Source organism: Macrotis lagotis, chromosome X (genome assembly GCF_037893015.1).
Source record: "Macrotis lagotis isolate mMagLag1 chromosome X, bilby.v1.9.chrom.fasta, whole genome shotgun sequence".
NCBI classification, from domain to species: Eukaryota; Metazoa; Chordata; class Mammalia; order Peramelemorphia; family Peramelidae; genus Macrotis; species Macrotis lagotis.
Window position 1 is genome coordinate 440,959,759 of NC_133666.1, and position 19,658 is coordinate 440,979,416.

General features: G+C 35.1%; 1 protein-coding gene across 5 annotated transcripts in view; it reads left to right on the forward strand.

Moving 5' to 3' along the window:
• TRAPPC8 (trafficking protein particle complex subunit 8) overlaps positions 1-19,658 on the forward strand; it is a 127,092-nt gene that overhangs the window by 36,450 nt on the left and 70,984 nt on the right. For all 5 annotated transcript variants that reach the window (XM_074201056.1, XM_074201057.1, XM_074201058.1 and 2 more), the window contains 5 exons: positions 362-618; positions 3,020-3,135; positions 10,716-10,866; positions 13,601-13,701; positions 15,225-15,330. In XM_074201056.1, the coding sequence (XP_074057157.1) occupies positions 362-618; positions 3,020-3,135; positions 10,716-10,866; positions 13,601-13,701; positions 15,225-15,330 (731 nt within the window). The remainder of the gene's footprint in view (positions 1-361; positions 619-3,019; positions 3,136-10,715; positions 10,867-13,600; positions 13,702-15,224; positions 15,331-19,658) is intronic.

Consider the following 19,658-nt stretch of genomic DNA (forward strand, 5'->3'; position numbering starts at 1 on the left):
TTTTGATAATTTAAGAATTTCACTGTTATATATGTAATATATTTTGGTACGAATTTAATTGTAATGGCTTCTTTTACACTTAAATTTCAGTCTTCTAAAAAAATTCTAATGTCTCCCTAAATAGATTTCAGTTTCTTTAGATTTCTTAATTAAAATGAATTTTTGAGTAATATTGCATGAACAATTAACTTAGCTTTACCCATAAAGTTTGGAATTTTATGGGCATAAATCTTGATATTATCTCTAGGTTTTATACATTAACGTTAATTACACGTCTAAATTATAGTTTTTTTGCTTTAATCAGAACTATAATTTTCTATTATATAATGTTAAAAGAAAACCTCCATTTTTTTTTAAATAGATGGTTTACCAAATAACTTCAGAGTTCACCCACTTCAGTTGGACCAATCCAGTGACCCTGCCAGCAACTTTGATGGAACTGATCATATAAAATCTACTGTGTCGTTACATGAAACAAAAAAAATGAACACAGGAATTCTTCATGGTGCATGTTTAACCCTCACTGATCATGATCGAATTAGGCAGTTCATACAAGAATTCACATTTCGAGGTCTTTTGCCACATATAGAGAAAACAATTCGGCAACTAAATGATCAGGTAAAATTTCATTAAATTATGAATATTGGAAAAAAAGGAATGTTCCAATTTGCTTTTTTCCCAAAGAGGCAGTGTAGTATAATGGAATGAAATCTGTAGTTAGAAGACTTGGGTTCTGGTTTTTAATCTCTGTGATTTACTATGATTTATAATCTCATATGATTATAGTTAAATCATTTAAACTTTTCCTCTGACCATTTCCTTGTCAGTTAAATAAATATAACAATCTTCACTGTTAGGATTTTGGTGAAGTAAGTACTTTGCAAACTATTAAAGTACTCTAGAAAAATATCATATTTAAAACCAGATTAATGTTTTTCTAAAACTAGTTCTGCCTGTCTTTGTTAGTATGTTAATATATGTGAACTAAACCCACAGTTTATGTGCATAAATATGCACATTTCTATAAAATAATTTTCAATTCTCTGAATTGGTGAGGTCTTATACATTTTTTTTTGTTTCTTGCAAGGTGGGGTTAAATAACTTGCCCAAGGTCATACAGCTAGGTAATTATTAAGTGACTGAGGCCGAATTTGAACTCACTTCCTCCTGACTCCAGGGCTGGTACTCTATCCACTGTACCACCCAACTGCCCTGGTATTATATATTTTTAAACTTTGAATTTCGTTATTGGCAGGAGAATCTTTCCATATACGGATAGTTCATGCTTTATATAAATTCACATTATGCAAATTTGACCTTATGTAAAGAATTCTGAAAGAAACTTGCATATTATGTTAACTTTACAATACTGTGCATATTTTATCATTAACTTTTTTATCATAACTTTTCATTTCATAGTTCTGTCTATTGTCATGGTATAGTATTTAACGTGTCTGCATTTTAGTACGTCTTATGACTTGTATCAAGATATTATTTTGTGTGTGCCTTTATAACTTAAGGGTATTATGTACATTACGTTCAATTCACATTATGTGGAGGTTTTTGGAATGGTCCACTTAAAGTGAGAAATGTTTGTAGTTACCCAAAGACAGTTTCCATGCATATGGAAAAAATAAAATACTCAAAAGGTAAGGTATCTATATATCTAATGGGCCATACTTCTCCTGTACAAACTGAGTTATTTAAATTTCCCAGTTTCTATTTTGAAATTTAGAAGAATTTTTTGATAATGTCTTTCAAACTGTAATAAACTTGGCTTTCCTCTTTTCCTCTTTTATTTTGGTTGTTCTTGTGCCATTTTGAAAATAGTAAACCTCCCATTTATTACTTAGTCATTGAAACTAATTTAAAATAATCTTTTATTGGAATGGCTATTACTCTGGCAGGCTTTTTGAATTTTAGAATTCTTTTCATAATAATAGCAAGTATACAAATAAATCAATTATGTTTTTGAGAGTATTGGCTGTGAATATAACTATACTCACTATTGTTATAAGCAGATTTTTTTTTCTATTTTTTTTGCTTTTAGTTTTTGCAAGGCAATGGAGTTAAGTGGCTTGCCCAAGGCCACACAGCTAGGTAATTATTAAGTGTCTGAGGCCAAATTTGAACTCAGGTATTCCTGACTCCAGGGCCAGTGCTCTATCCATTGTGCCACCTAGCTGCCCCTATAAGCAGATTTCTTAAATTTGCTGTTGTACAAATAAAAAATTGCTATTGTGAAAATCTGATCAGAAATCAAATATTAGGAATAATAATATTAGCTATATTAGAACTTAATTTGAGTTATATAGAATCTAGAATGAAGCTGGTGGTAATTCTGCCAAATTTTGCTTTGATCTTACCATATTAGAGCATTTTTCTTAGTTCTGATCATCATCATATATACACACACACACACACACACACACACACACACATATTAGGTTTTTGCTAGGCAATGGGGTTAAGTGGCTTGCCCAAGGCCACATAGCTAGGTAATTATTAAGTGTCTGAGACCGGATTTGAACCCAGGTACTCCTGACTCCAGGGCCGGTGCTTTATCCACTGCGCCACCTAGCCACCCCGATCATTATATTTTAAGAAAGACATTGACTTCCGGTCTCATATATATATTGTTTCCTCTTTCCAGTTGTGAGTTCTGTGTCCTAGGAATATGGGATGGAAGATACAAAGAGAGGTATTTATGTTGGAGATTAAGGAAAGTTTCCTAATATTTAGAGATCACTTGTTCAGTAGCTATAGAGTTGATTGTTTTTCATATATGGATTAGCCTCTTGGTTCTCTTCATATTCTTATTCTGGGAATAAAATTCTTATTGTACATTAGTGATATTCTTAGTTTTTTTCTCAGTACTTTTATAATTCTGCACATTTTTCTTGCAAATGTCATACTATTGATTGAATACTTAATAATTACTATCAAATTTCTTGAATGTACAAGAAAAATACTGGTTTTACTCCCAGATTTATCCCTTTATTTAAATTTTCTTGTCTAGTTGATATCAAGAAAAGGTTTGAGTCGATCATTATTTTCTGCAACTAAAAAATGGTTCAGTGGCAGTAAAGTTCCAGAAAAGAGCATCAATGAATTAAAGAATACATCTGGTCTGCTGTGAGTAAAATTTCAGTCCCTTCTTGAATGACTCTCTCTCTCTCTCTCTCTCTCTCTCTCTCTCTCTCTCTCTCTCTATATATATATATATATATATATATATAGTCTTTTTTTAAAATGTCCTAGAATTTTGGCAGATAGGTTAAAGTCTTTAATTTAACAGTAAGTAACATGAATATTCAAATTATAGTATAATTCAGAAAAGTTTTAAGTATGTTAATATCTGAGGAGAGCTGACTTTGTGATTGTGGGTAAGTTGCTTGCCATATTTGTTCAAATATATGCTTTTCCTCCCAAATTGAGCTTTTATAAAATACTGTATTTCCATAAAAATTATTTTTCTGTGTGAAGTATGGTAACAAAAAGAGGGAAAAGTTAAGTCCATTCTGTCAAGCATCTCATAAAGTCATAAAGTTATGGGGGGGGGAAGATGGATTGAAAGACAGCATTTTTGTCCAAATAATCCTGTATATTCTTCAACAACAATCTAGAAAACGTTAGACTGAATTTTGAACAAGAAAACTAAGAAAAAGTCCCAATGAATTATTTCTCCGGCCCAGGGCAATTTAGGAAGGCAGAGAGGTCTGTAAGACACAGGAGGTGGAATTGCCTAGGAGTGCAACATGGTGGACAGTAGAAGTGGGATTTATAGCATTCTAAGCCCAGGGAACTGAGAGCACCAGAGCAGGAAGATAACACAAAGGACTCCTGAACCAGTGCAAGGAACAGTAACAGATGATATCTGAAATCTTTGTCATCCATTCACCAGTTCTGTAGTGCACACCTAAGGTGCAGAGGAGCAGTCTTGACCAAGTGGGATCCTATCTGAGTACAATACAAAACAAAGTTCCAGAACTTGGGTCTCTGAGAGTCCAAGAACAAAGTGGCAAATCAGTTCTAACCTTTGGCCCAGCACCTAAGTCTACAGTGTAAAAACTTGGACAGGAGAACAAAAAAACCCCAGAGATTCAGTTGCTATGAACCTGCAAAACCTCTCAGGAGTCTAATAATGACTGATTTCAGCAACTGTGTACTGAAATGCAGTTACATACAAGCCAGCAGTCACAAAGCTGGGTCAGGAGCTCTGAAGAGTTTGGACCAGGAAGGCTTTGTGCAGACCTTTCTCTGGATCAAATCCCTTTGGAAGCACAGAACACATGAAAGCTCCCAGACCAAGCTATCAAGGCAACAGATCAATGACTGTCCTTCATTTTTGGAAGAAGACTACAACATCAGGGAGGTGATACCATGATAAGAATGTGAATTTGATGAGGGAGGGGGTGCTGTGCTAAGTCATAGTCTCCTCCAGAGGCATTTGGGTCTGGTGGCCAGATTTGAATCAGGATAACTGGGGATGTCCCTGAATGCGAACAGTCATGGTTAAGTGACTTAGGTCAAACACTTATTAAGAGTCAAGTGTCTGAGACTGGATTCTAATTCCTATCTTCCTGACTTGTGACCTAGTTGTCCCTGAGGGTATGATATAAACATATAAGGAGAGTGGATGAGAAAATAGAGGTTTCTCAAATCCAACCTCAGACATTCAAATCCGACCTCAGACACTTAATAATTACCTAGCCATGTGGCCTTGGACAAGCCACTTAACCCCATTGCCTTGAAAAATCTAAAAAAAAAAAATAGAGGTTTCCAGGAGGGTCAAGGTTGAGCCTGCTAAGGAGTAAGAATTTGAACAAGTGGATATTATGAGAGGAACAGGGTAATAATACACAAAGGGCATATGGAAATCCTAAAGCTAGAGGACACATGGACTCTAATATTCCTCATGGAAAACTGTCCCCCCCCCCTTAATTCTCTAAACTAATTAAATGTCCGGTGAGCTAGTGTAGGGAATTCAAGGTGACAGGTTGTGAACCTCTGTAACTGGAAGGATGTGGTGTACTTTACAGAAATAGGGAAATGAAAAAGAGGGAGTAGAGGAAGATAAAGAGTTTAAACAGACAGAGATGTCTATGGAGTAATCAATTTGAAATGTCCAAAGGGCAGTTAATGATGTGGAACTCAGGAAAAACTAGGATTGTATAAATATATGTAACAGTTTTCTGCATAAAGATGATCATTGGGGCAGCTAGGTGGAGTAGTGGATAAAGCACCTGCCCAGGAGTCAGGGGTACCTGGGTTCAAATCCAGTCTCAGACACTTAATAATTACCTAGCTGTGTGGCCTTGGGCAAGCCACTTAACCCTATTTGCCTTGCAAAAACCTTAAAAAAAAAAAGATGATCATTAAATCTATGGAATTTGATAAGTTAACCAAATGGTAATAAGAAAGTAAATTCACCATAGTGGGTATCCCAAGGTGCTACAGGAGGGATTTCGTAATTCTTCTTGACATCTTATGTCCGTGATTTTTCAATGACAGATTTCTTTGATTACTTCCTTTACTTCAGTTATTCAGGTTTTTTTAAATGTGTTATATCACTATGTACATATAGCGAACAGAGAGCCTTCTCCATTGTCCATTGAATGACTTGGAAATAATAGTGTTCCTTATGAGTAGTCAATACCACCACCATTTTCAACTCAAATCAACAGGGGATATAAATTTTTAATAACAATATCTCAGAAAAAGAAACTAGGCAAATCACATATCAAGTATCAACCAGGAATAATTACATGTCAATTCTAACATTAAAAAATTCATCATGGGGAAGCTAGGTGGCTCAGTGGATAGAGCAGCAGCCCTGGAGTCAGGAGTACCTGAGTTCAAATCCGGCCTCAGACACTAAATAATTACCTAGCTGTCTGGCCTTGGGCAAGCCACTTAACCCCATTGCCTTGCAAAAACCTAAAAAAAAATTCATCACAAAACTAATCACAAAATAATCAAGAACCTTTCAGTTTTCATTATGAGGCATATATGATCCTGATATCAAACTAAGAAAGAATAAAAAAAGAACTACAAATGAAGATGATTGTTTCTTTAAAAAGATTAAATAAAGTAGTAGCAGTAGTAGTAGTATATAAAGGCAACAGAAACTCAGACTAGATACCTGAAGTGAGCAGAGTTCAACTCTTAAGTAAAAAGGTAATAAATAGTCTGGAAGAATGAGTAAACAAAAAAAAGTACTTGATTATAAAAAAGCTACTCTGGTGACAGGTAGACTCAAGAAACCAAGAAGATAGTGACATGAAAATGTCTTGCAAGCAAAACCTTAAAGAAGAATGCATAATGAACACAAGCACAGTAAGAATTACCAGAAGCATTTAAGAAAGATAAAAAAGCAACAGAAAATTTATTTTAGAGTCCAAATAAGAGTGGTAAAGGGAAAAATGGAAAAAGAGATGGGAGGTGTACAATAAAGTTATGGAAAAAGAATTAACAGCTTGGTTAAAAAATGGTATAAAAACTTAGTGAAGAAAATAGCATTAAAATTAGTGGAAGTCAAATGGAGGTTAATGGCTGCATAAGAAGTTAAGAAATTATAAAACAAAGAAAAAAGATAACAAAATCGAAGAAAATATGAAATACCTGATAGACAGAACAACTGATCTCTCAAGGAAAAATAATTTAAGAATTCTGGATTTCCTTGAAAGCTGTGAACAAAAAAAAAGAGTCTAGATATCATAATTCAAAAAGGTAGAAAGGAAAACTGCTCATATATCTTAACACCAGAAAGCAAAGTAGAAATTGAAAAAAAATCCACTGACCACCAGCTGAAAGATACCCCAAAATGGAAATTTCCCTAATTATTTTAACCAAAATTCATAACTCCATGGTTAATGAAGAAAGATCGTAAGGAACCAGAAAGAATTCATATGCCATGGATTGACCAAGAATCAAACACATTAGCAACCACCATTAAAAGAATGGAGAACTCAGACTCTCATATTGTGAAACCTAATACCAAAAATACAAAAATCACCAAAACTGATTATATTCCCACAGTGGAAAAAATAGACATTTGATGAAATAGAGGACTTTAATATAATATACTAGGAGACAGCAAGTAAATATATACAAATGAGCTATATATAGAATAAAAAAGGAAACAATTAACAAAGGGAAGGTACTAGAATTAAGATGACCTGGGAAAAATTCCTATAGAAGATGGAATTTTAGTTTGAACTTAAAGGAAGTCAATATGCAAGAGTTGAGAAAGGAGAGCATTCCAGGCATGGGACCTGTCAGAATGCTCTGAGATGATCAATGGGATATCTTGTACATGGAACGTCAAGAAGACCAGGGTCATTTCATCTAAGACTATGTGGCAGGGAATCAGGTTTAAGAAGCCTTGGAAGGTAGAAAAGGTATTGAGGGGGCTTTAAAATACCAAACAGCCTTTTCTATTTGAACCTGGATGTGATAGGGAGCCATTGGAGCTTATCGAATAAGGAAGTGACATAGCCATTCTTGGACTTTAGTTGGATTCCTTTGGGGACTCAGTGAAGGATAGGATTGGAATGGGGTGAGGCAAGTCAGTTCACTATCAGGCAATTGTAATAGTTGTGGCATAAGTTGATGAGAGCCTAGAGAGGTGGCAGTGTCAGAGAAAAGGGGGCATATTCAAGAAATACTGCAAAGGTGAAATCTTTAGATCTTGGGATCAGATTGCATATTAGGAGGAAGAGGGATGTGTGTGTGAGAGAGAGAGATAGTAAGGAGTCCAGGATGAACCTTGGATTGTGAGTCTGAAGAACTAGTAGAATAGTATTGCTCTCTCCTGCCCCCACAGTAATAGGGAATATAGGAGGAGGGAGGATTTAGGAGGAAGGTCATGAGTTCAGTCTTGAATATGTAGAGTTTAAGATGTTTACTGAAATTGCTGTTTGAAATGCCTTTCAGGCAAGTTTGGAGAAAAATACAGACGCTATAGCAGAATGGGTAGATTTGAGAATTATCAATATAGAGATGGAGGTAATTAAATGATATCACCAAGTGAAACAGTAGAGAGGGAAAAGAGAAGAGGACTTTGAACAGAACCCTATGGGACGTCTATGGCAAGAGAGTATATAGATGAACATCTGGCAGAAGAGATTAAGAAATAGGTATCTGATAGGTAAGAGTATAACTAGAAGAGAGCAGTGTCCTGAAAATGTAAAGAGAGGAGAATGGCAAGGAGGAAAGGTGATCAACAATGTCAAAAACTGCAGAGATGTTGAAGGGAATGAGGATGCAGAAAAGACCATTACCATTTAAGAGATCATTGGTAATTTTGGAGAGATCTATTATAGTTGAATGATAAAAATCAGAAAATGGATTATAAAGAGTTAAGAGAATGAAAGGGTAGCTAGATGGCACAGGAGCTAGACCTTTGGTTCTGGAGTCAGAAGGACTTGAATTCAAATTGGGGCTCAGATACTTGACACTAGCTTTGTAACTCTGGACAAGATACTTATCTTGCCCCCCCCCCCAAAAAAAAATAAGAGAATGAGAAGAAAGAAAGTGAAGACATCTGTTTTATGCAACATTTTTAAAAGTTTTTTTTGCAAGGCAATGGGGTTAAGTGGCTTGCCCAAGGCCACACAGCTAGGTAATTATTAAATGTTTGAAGTTGGATTTGAACTCAGGTACTCCTGACTCCAGGGCTGGTGCTCTATCCACTATGCCACACCTAGCCTCCCCATTAAGCAACATTTTTAAAGGTAGAAAACATAGGATGACTGTTAGTAGAGATGAAAGAATCTTGTGAGGGTTTTTCAGAACTAGGGAGCCATGGGAATGTTACAAGGTAGTAGGGAATGAATCAATAGAGAGAGATTGAAAATAAATGATAGAATGATGATAATGGGGAGAAGTCTGTTAGGACAGATGTGATGGAATGGGATAATTTCTTCAGGCAGAAAGTTTAGTCTTGGTGAGGAGTAAGGCCATATCTTTGTGTGAGACTAGTTTAAAGGACAAAATAATGACAGAAGCTATTTAATGATAGCTGAGGAAGAGGGAAATAGAGGGAACTCAGAACAAATGGCCTCAACTTTTTTTGTAAAATATAAGTCAACAAGCTCAGCTGAGAAGGTGGAGCAGAAGGGAAATGTGAAGAGGAATGAAAAGGTATGAGAGAGCTTCTGTGAAGGTGGAATAGTGAGTTAATAAGGGAAATATCATAGGTTTTGCAAGCACTGAAGGGCTAGGGACTCGAGGACAGTGTAAAATTGAACTGTTCTCTAATGAGGAATCAAGATAGGGAAAGAATAGAGTGTGACAAGTGTGACAGAGAACTGACCTGGAAGAGAACTGAAGGGTGACCGGATTAGAGGTAATGGATATGGACGAAGAATATATTTTGGCAAGGGATAGGTAGATGGAAAGATGGAAAGGCAGTAGATTGTGGTTAGCTGAAAGGATTTTAAAATTCTTAAACTTGGAAATGGTACCTTTGTGTGTGTTGACAAGAAGGATATGATCATCTTTTATTTTACTTTTTTTTTTTTTTGCAAAGCAATGGGGTTAAGTGGCTTGCCCAAGACCACACAGCTAGGTAATAAAGTGTCTGAGGTTGCATTTGAACTCAGGTATTCCTGACTCCAGGGCCGGTGCTCTATCCATTGCGCCACTTAGCCACCCCTATGATCATCTTTATGTATAGCTGAGGTCAGTTGCAAGAATAAGTCATGGGAAGTGGTCGAGGTCAGGATGCTTAAGAGAGAATCAGTGTGTAGCCAGAAGAGAAAAATTATGAATCAGGTACTGAACTCATTGAGAAAGGAAGGGAAATGTCCTAGAAGTTTGTGTAAAACAGCTATCAGGATTTGGATTAGATGATAGATAAGAATTGCATGAACCTCAAAGGAGAAGAGGTTACTGGGGGATGAAGGTAGTAAGAAGGGAACCTTCTAGAGTCTAAACTAAGCTAAAATAGAAGTTTAGAATCACTGGACTGTGAAGGATGACTAAGTGTGAGAATGTTCATCATTGCGTAGAAGGTAATACTCCTCTTCCCAGACGGATCTGGAAATTGGGCTGGATAAAAGTACAGCATAAGATAAAAAGCACAGAATCAGATGTGTTTATTCTTGGTAGTCTCATATTGGATCAGTGCCATGACTTTTCATAGTTGGAGATACGATCTTCTCTTTATAGCTGAGAAAAACTGAGGTATTTTCAAGCATAGGATACTATGATTTAAAAATACTGTAAAATTTCTTAAATGAGCTCAGATTTTTAAACCTGGAAATTGTTTGACATTTTTATGCTTGTGAAATTTTTTGAGTCTAATGTAAAAAAGTATACATGAAATACAATTAGTGATACTTTTCAGTTTTATAAATTTAATTTATTAATAAAAATATAATTTCTTCGGGTTTTTCTCTGCAGCATTTAAGATTATATAATACTTGAGTGTTCTTGAATTAAGATTCCCAGATGCTCATATTGGTCACAGAGAAAACTTTATGCAATGAAGGAATTCCCAATGTGGGGCTATATACTAATTAAATTTGGAAGCAACCTTTTGTTTCTAATAGTCTTAGAGAAATGAGACTATCTCTTTGGTGGTGGGTGCCTTGTGACAGGAAGTATTTCAATGATATAAAGGAATTTATGAACATTTTGAAATGGTTTATATTTTGGAAGAGAGCGCATAAATGGTAAATATTTTTTCTTCATATATATTTTCACAGATATCCACCAGAAGCACCAGAACTTCAAATAAGGAAAATGGCTGACTTATGTTTTTTAGTGCAGCATTATGACTTGGCTTACAGTTGCTATCATACTGCAAAGAAGGATTTTCTGAATGATCAAGCAATGCTATATGCAGCTGGTGCCTTGGTTGGTATAGAATGTTGATAAAATTGATGATTTTTGGATCATTACATTTAAAACTTTGGGCTTTGAAGCATACCAAAATACATTAGGGACAGCAAAAGAAAAAGTATTAGATGAATAGCTTATTTAATTTTTGTGTTTTGGCCAGGTATGGTGGAGCATTCTTGTAATTCTTAATACTGGAGATGAGTGGATCACTTAAACTCAGGGATTCTGAGCTTCAGTAGGACTAAAACCAGTCCAATGTTATTATTTAATCTGTCATCAATATGGTGAAGCTTCAGGGTTAAGGGTGAGGGAGGAATGGGAAAGCATGTACAGACTTGCCTTGGGAAGGGTGAGCCAGCCCATGTTGGAAACAGCAAATTTCTATACTGATCAATAATAGGATTGGGTTTGTGAGTGGCTGCTGTATTTACAGCATGGATGAGATAGGATCAATTGCTTTGAAAAGAATGTAAGATGGGGCAGCTAGGTGGCGCAGTAGATAGAGCACCAGCCCTGGAGTCAGGAGGACCTGAGTTCAAATTCAAGCTCAGACACTTAATAATTGCCTAGCTGTGTGACCTTGGGCAAGTCACTTAACTCCATTGCCTTAAAATAAATAAAACAATTTTTAAAAATGTATTATAATTGAAATTAATAGACAGTTATGCAAGAATGTTTTCCCTTTATAGTATAGTAGTAAACTAATGAATTTAAAGTTGATCAGTATTTTAGGTTTGATTTCCTAAAGGTTTTTGATTTATCAATATCTGCTATGTATATTTCAATATTTAATTGCTGAGGACAAATAGAATTGCTCTGCTAAGGATTTTTCAATATATTAATAATTTCCTTAGTTTTTTGAGAAGACTGGATTTCCCTCTTTCACTCAGGCTGAAAATGTAGAGACTACTCATTGGACTAGATTTCTCTACTGATCAGGGTTCTGACCTACCCTGTTGTTGATGTAAACTTGTTGCTTTCTCCTTAGATGATATAGTGGTCCTTGCAAGCTCCATAGGTTTACCATACTAATTCTCATCTTAGTTTAGACATGTTGCTTCTTGGACTTAGTGCAGACCCTTGAACTAAACTGGCTCTCTGCAGATCAAATTCCCATATTCAAGATATCCACCAGCCTCAGTCTCCCTAAAATTAGAGGTATATATCACCAGTCCTCTCTTCCAGACTTTTTTTTTTGCAAGGCAAATGGGGTTAAGTTGCTTGCCCAAGGCCACACAGCTAGGTAATTATTAAGTGTCTGAGACTGGATTTGAACCCAGGTACTCTTGACTCCAGGGCTAGTGCTCTATCTACTGCGCCACTTAGCTGCCCCTCTTCCAGGCATTTTTTAAAAGATGACTCGAACCTCTATAAAAATGTAGTGCTGTTATTAAATATCTGAACTCATATTTTTAGCTACCAAATTTTGGTTCATAGTAAACAAAAGGTAAATTTTGCATAAATATGTGGATACCGATGTATGAATATGTGATGGTCTGACACTGATCATAAGAATATTATTTCCACTTGGTGTTTTGACAGCTTAATTCCCACAAAAGGCTCAGTGTAAAGACTTATTATTGTTTCAGTCACAACGAATTCCTCGTGACCCATTTTGTGGGTTTTCTTGACAAAGATACTAGAGTTGTTCCCTTCTCCAGGCCTTTTATTAATGAGAAACTGAGGCAAATTGGATTAAAAGTGACTTTCCCAGGTCCCATAGAGTTTGAAGCCAAATTTGAACTCATGAAGAGGAATCTTACTTTGTTCTATCCATTGTACCACCTAACTACTCTAGTGTACAGGCTACATCCCGAAATATTTCAAATTGCTTTAATTTGTAGAATTATTTTGTTAGTCACTCACACATGCATAGTTATTAAATCTTAGTACTGTCATTGACTGGATCTGTGTTAGTGTTAGCCATAATTTTTTTCCTTTAAAGCCACTTAATTTCCTATAAACTCTTAAGGTTCTTAGAAAGTCTTGTACTTGATGTTTGAATTCCATTTATTTTTTAACAAAATAATGCTAAGTATGTTTATTTTTATTTTTCCATTGCATTATTTTTTGGGGGGGTTAGCTAAAACTTTACTTCATTTAAAGTAACTTAGACCTTAGATTGTTGTGTAGGATTAAGGTGATATGTTTAAAATTTGTAATTACTTTACTTGTCATGTGATCCCTTGACAATATTATCTGGTTTCAGAAATTTTAGTAAATTAGGTGAAATATAGTTTACCTTTCATGTTCATTTTCTCTAAAATTGTTATTTTGCAAATGAGAGACATGAAGCTAAAACTAGAACTAATCTCCTTTACTTTCAGCTCCTGTTTTTTGAATAATGAAATACTCCCTTTTGTATGATATACAAAATATAATTTACTTTTTAAGAATCATTCAGGGCGGCTAGGTGGCGTAGTGGATAGAGCACCAGCCTTGGAGTCAGGAGTACCTGGGTTCAAATCCAGTCTCAGACACTTAATAATTACCTAGCTGTGTGGCCTTAGGCAAACCACTTAACCCCATTTGCCTTGCAAAAAAAAGAATCATTCAAGGATTTGAAGTGCTTAATAAATTTTTTTAAAAAGTTTTTCCATTAAGCAAAGAAATGTCAAGGAAATAGTTTGTGCAGTTGCATAGATATACATCTATGTACATTTCACTTCAGGTATTTCAACTTTCTGATTTAGTAAACAAATAGTATGGGTATTTCCTGAAATAACATAAATCATTTTTTTTCCTTTAGGAAATGGCAGCAGTGTCCGCTTTTCTTCAGGCTGGAGCACCTAGGCCTTACCCTTCTCATTACATGGATACAGCAATTCAAACATACAGAGATATTTGCAAGTGGGTGACTTTGATACTTTTTTCTATCCATTTTTGAATAAGGATTGCTTTTTATAACATTGCTGAATTTTCTTAACTGAAGTATCTGTTTTTCTCATATCTGGAATGCTTGAGATAGTAACCTAAATCAGGTTAACAGGAGTGAAAGCTAGTTGCGATGGATTTCACACCAGTTTTAGATTTTAAATGAGATTTCATGGGATATAATTTGCTCAACTAAGAGGACTGGTATTTTTGAAGAACTTAAAACATTGTAATCAAATGAATGCTAAAATTAGGGATGATTCTTAGGGTTTCATGAAAATAAACTTTCACTACTCTCCATTAGAACTCATATTTTCAGGTGGTTTTAAGATATAGTAGGTACAAAGAAATAATAAGCTACACTTATTAAGAATTAGTTAATAATAAAAAGTAGAGAAGTTTATAATTTTAAAATCATGTGCTTCTTTCATGGTACTATTATAAAGTTTAAGATATAATGTACATCAAAGAAAAATTTTTAACTGCTGTTTTTATCTAAAATAATGCTATCTTGTTTGTAATTTGTCACTAAAAATAAGAAAGGTTTTATTACAGTAAATCAGTACCATCAACACAAAATTTTTCTGTAAATATAGTGAAGCTATTTTCTTATGTTACATTTGAATATTTCAACAAGTTATATTTTTTATATTTCATTACTGAGGGGATAGTGTAGCACAGTGGATAGAAAGCTAGCCTTGGAACCCAACAGACTTAGATTCAATTTCTGCCTCTAAATACTAGCTGTGACCTCTGGGCATTTCACTTTACCTCTTAGTACACTCAAGCAGTTCTTTAAAGACAACAGATTTCAAGAAGGTACCAATTTGCCGTGGTAAAGACAAGTTCTTTCAGTTGGGTGATCCTTATACCAGTGACATCACAGGTCCTGTCCCAATCCAATATTTTCAATAACAAATAATCCAATATAATGGATTCTCTTATTTTAATTAAAGTAGTACTTCCTCACAACCTGATCACACACTGGTAACATAAGTAATCCTCATTTGCTACTTCACTGTTATTTAACTAGAGAATATTTAACTCTTAAGGCTCTTTTTTCCTAACTTTACCTCAAAATTCTAACCATGCTTTCCAGGAAAAAATAATTCAAACTCTTCAAACACTTAAAATCAAACTCAAACTTCTTACATAGAAAGAAAAGTGAACAAACACAGTTGAAGTTGCCTTTTACATTTGCAATAATTTTCATTTCTTGATTAGCTTCTAACTTAGTTTTCTGGGTTATCCACTTTATGAATATTAAAAGTGTGATTTCTAGCAATGTACTTTGACCACAATATCTTTTTCCAGCAAAACAGTTGTTGTCCATGTACAGTTCTTTGTAACATATTTACTTATATATATACTGTAGGAAAGAGGACATTAATGTCTTTATGTTAGAAAGTTCAAATTTAAAATTAATATAAATTTGTTTTACTGTGATTTGCTACATGATTTCCATGATATTTTTGTAATATTTTTAATTTCCTTCTTAGGAATATGGTGTTAGCAGAAAGATGTGTATTGCTTAGTGCTGAAATATTAAAAAGCCAAAGCAAATATTCAGAGGCTGCTACTCTTCTGATACGGTTGACCAGTGAGGTATTGACCCTTTGAATTATACTAGCTTTACTTTATCTGGCTAATTTATTTTTTAAAACAGAACAATATCTTTATAATGGGAATATGGTATCCATTTTATACAGACATAAAATCTTATCATGAAACAAATTAGGTGATATTTATCACAAAGAGATTACTCATTTTAAGGATATCTAACACTTAATTATTTAAGCCACTTATAAATTAAGATTTAATTTTACAATTGGATTTATGTGCAACCTTTCCGGAATACACCTCATTTTCTTTTGATACTTTGGACCTATAATCTCATCAATGTGGGTGTTTTCTCGACTATTACAGATCAAATCTATCCATTTCTTCTGATCTTGAGTTATTCTTTTCCATGCCTTCTCAGAAATCTTCCACAGAGTAACCATACCACATATGAAGGAACTACCTCATTCTCTTGACCTTGTGTGGGAACCAGGAGTCATGAAAGCCATTCATTGGTTACCCTTTACTCTTCCTATATGATTGACTTGACTTCTTTTCTGGTAGTAAATCTCTTTGAAACATTAATTTTTTTTAAGATTCTAAATTTAAGGACAGGCTTCCTTCCCAAGATAAAATTTCCATATAGGAAGTAGATCAGAAAAAGCATTGCATGTTAAATTGAAATTTTTTCCCACGTGCAGCTAAACACACACACACACACACACACACAAATTCATCATGTTACTTTCAAGATAGTCTTACTTGTCTTAATTTCCTTAATTTCCCACTGTTCTTTTCTGTTCATTTAGAAATACATTTCAGGGAGGCTAGGTGGTGCAGGGGATAAAGCACCGGCCTTGGAGTCAGGAGTACCTGGTTCAAATCCAGTCTCAGACACTTAATAATTACCTAGCTGTGTGGCCTTGGGCAAGCCACTTAACCCCACTGCCTTGCAAAAAAAAAAACTAAAAAAAATATGTTTAAATGACTATCTTTTGTACATGGCAAATGTGTGGGATTTGTTTTGCCTGATTTTGCTTATTTGTTGCTAGGATTACTTTTTCCTTTTTTTCCCCCACTGCGGGGGGGAAGAGAAGGGCGTTAAATCATTATTAAACAATATTGAAAACCCATATGTTCAGTATGCCCAATTCTGAGATCTAGACAGGTTAGTCAAGTACACATTTTTTATTTTTAAAAGCATTTTTTCTAAACATTTCATTTCTTGATTGTTATATTTTTGTGTTTATAGTCTACAATATGACTATCCTTACCATAATGTTCTAATTTTACATTATTAAAAGCTTTAGAGGCAGTTAGGTGGTACAGTGGATAGAGCACTGACCCTGGTATCAGGAGCACCTCAGTTCAAATCCCTCAGACACTTGATACTGGGCAACTCACTTAACCTAAGTCCTACAAAAAGATGAAAAAATAAAAAATAAAAGCTTTATAATGACTGTCAGACCTTCTGCTTCTCTAATTTTCACACTCTTATCAATTTTTTGCTTCTCTATTAATTAATGTAAACATTCCTAGATCTTCCCTATCCTTGACTTGACCTAGCTATTCCTTCAAATTGGTAACTCTGTTTTGTAGCAAAACTCCTAGAAAAAACAAAAGCTGGGGGCAGCTAAGTGGCTCAGTGGATGGAGCACCGGCCCTGGAGTCAGGAGTACCTGAGTTCAAATCTGGCCTCAGACACTTAGTGATTGCCTAGCTGTGTGGCCTTGGGCAAGCCACTTAACCCCATTGCCTTGCCAAAAACAAACAAACAAAAAAAAAGCTGTATTTTTGCCTCCCGTTTTTCATTTTCCACTCCTACCTTCTTGTAATCTGAATTGTCTTCCCCACTCAAGTGAAGCTACTCTTTGAAGGATCAATAAACTCTTTATTATTCTGTCCAATTGCTTTTTCTCAGTCTTTATTCTTTTTGACCTCTCTGTAGCATTTGATATTGTGGAATAATCCCTTCTCTTCAAAACTCCTGAAACATTTAGGTATGTATCATAGTACTTTATCTTGAGACTTGTAATGCCAAGTAAAGTACACAGTACTCTATGTGGGATGGGCAGAAAGACTATCACTTTACCTCAACTTTTTCTTTCTTACAACACAGTATGAGATTGTTAGCTTTTTGTGATGCTGTGATAAACTGTTGGCTCATTTTTGGTTTATAGTCTATGTAAACTTCCCAGATTTTATTTAGATGAATCACTTATTTAGCAATACTTTTCATATCAATTATCTGGGAAGTTGAATTTTTTTTAATCTAAGTATAAAGCTTTTACATTTGTCTCTCTGAAATTTCGTATTAAATTCATTTCAGTTTTCTAGCTTGTCAAGATTTTTTTTGAATCCTGAACTGACTAATGCAATAGGTTTTTTTTAGGATTTTTTTTTGCAAGGCAAATGGGGTTAAGTGACTTGCCCAAGACCACACAGCTAGGCAATCACTAAGTGTCTGAGGCCGGATTTGAACTCAGGTACTCCTGACTCCAGGGAAGGTGCTCTATCCACCGCGCCACCTAGCTGCCCCTTGGCATGACCCGATCTTGATGAAGTCACGCTGTATCTTTCTGATTATTGCTTCTTGGTCAAGGAGCTGAAAATGAAGAAAAGAAGATAATGCTACTTGATTAACAAATAGAAAGAAGGAGTTTGCTTTTATTGACTTCCTGACCTATGAATCTTCTGGAACTATCTGATGATCCTTAGTTTCAGTTTAGTTTAATTCCAATATTTAGTAACTATCTACTTTGTTCTAGGAGTTGTGGTAGTCAATAGAGATACAAAGGTTAAAAAAAAACCCCACATCTTCTGTTTTGTACCTTAAAAGCTATCTTCCTTACTTCATTGTCTGATCCCTCCATCTCTCAGTATTCACTTGCTACAACACTATTCTCCTTTCCCTATTTTGACCCCTTGGTGAACCAGTTCAATTCTACACTGTTCCTTTGAGTCCCTTGCCTGTTTTTACTTTTGAGGATCTTACTCATCTAAATTCCAACCTTGTATTTTTTCCACCACCCATTGTTTTCATTTCTACTCACCTGTTACTTGCATGAAGCTGGAAGGGAATCATGAAACTGTGCTGACTGGATCCATTATATATTTAAGTTAATCTCAACTGGACCTTACCAGTTGGCAAAAGAATCATTTTACATGTCCCTAACTGATTCACTTTGCCATACATCATAGCAGTTTTTCCAAACCTATTTAAACCTTCCAACACATTATATACCCCATCCCTTTAGAGAAACTTGTCTCATATTTCACTGATAAAACTGAAGCCATTTATTGAGTGTTCTCTTTGCTTCCCTTTTACCCCATTTCCTATCACTTAGCTGCTTTCTCCACTACTTTCTCCTTCACTGCTGTCTGATACAATGAGGTATCTCTTTTTTTTCACAAACTTCTCTTTGTACACAAGTGATCCCATTCCATTCCACCTTCTCTGGAAGTTTGTTCCTTCTTTTATCCCTACTCTCTTATTAATCCTGTCTCTCTTTGTTTATTGCAGTTTCCCTGTTGCCTAAAGCCATATCTATATTTCCTCTATCCTGAACTCTCACTTCACCTCTCCATCCCCACTAGCTTTATCCTACTGTACTTCTTGAGAAAATTACCTATTTCTTTTTTGTTACCCACTACTTAGCTCTTTGAAATGTGGTTTCTGACCCCTTTATTCAACTGGAACATTTCTCTCTAAAATTGTTAGTTATTTCTTAATTTTTAAAATCTTAAGATTTTTAAATCTAAGGACCTTTCATTAATACTTGTCTTTCTTGACCTGAGTGCTGCCTTGATGATGTAGATCAGTGGTGTCAAACTCACTTAGATACACATGCAACTCTTAGATTGATGTAGAAAACTACAACTAATGTTATTTAGATTGTATTATATTTTTATTAATTTTGTTAAACATTTCTCGATTATATTTTAATCTGGTTAAGTTAAAAGTAACCTGTGGATCTGAATTTATATCTCTGCTGTGAAATTCTCTTTTTTCTAGGTTTTAATGACACTGTTCTCAACAGATTTTCCTCCTTCCTGTCTGATCACACCGCTATACCAGTTGTTGGATCTTCCCTGTGACTGTGGCTTAACGCTCTTTGCTGGGCCCTATTCTCTTCTCACTCTATACAGTTTCACTTCGTGATCTCATCAGCTTTCATGATTACAGTTATCTCTCTGCAAATAGTTTTCAGATCTACTAATCCAGCCCTAACTTCTCTCTCTCTCTCTTTTTTTTTGGGGGGGGGCAAGGCAATGGGGTTAAATGGCTTGCTCAAGGCCACACAGCCAGGTAATTAAGTGTCTGATACTGGATTTGAACTTGGGCACTCCTGACTCCAGGGCTGGTGCTCTAT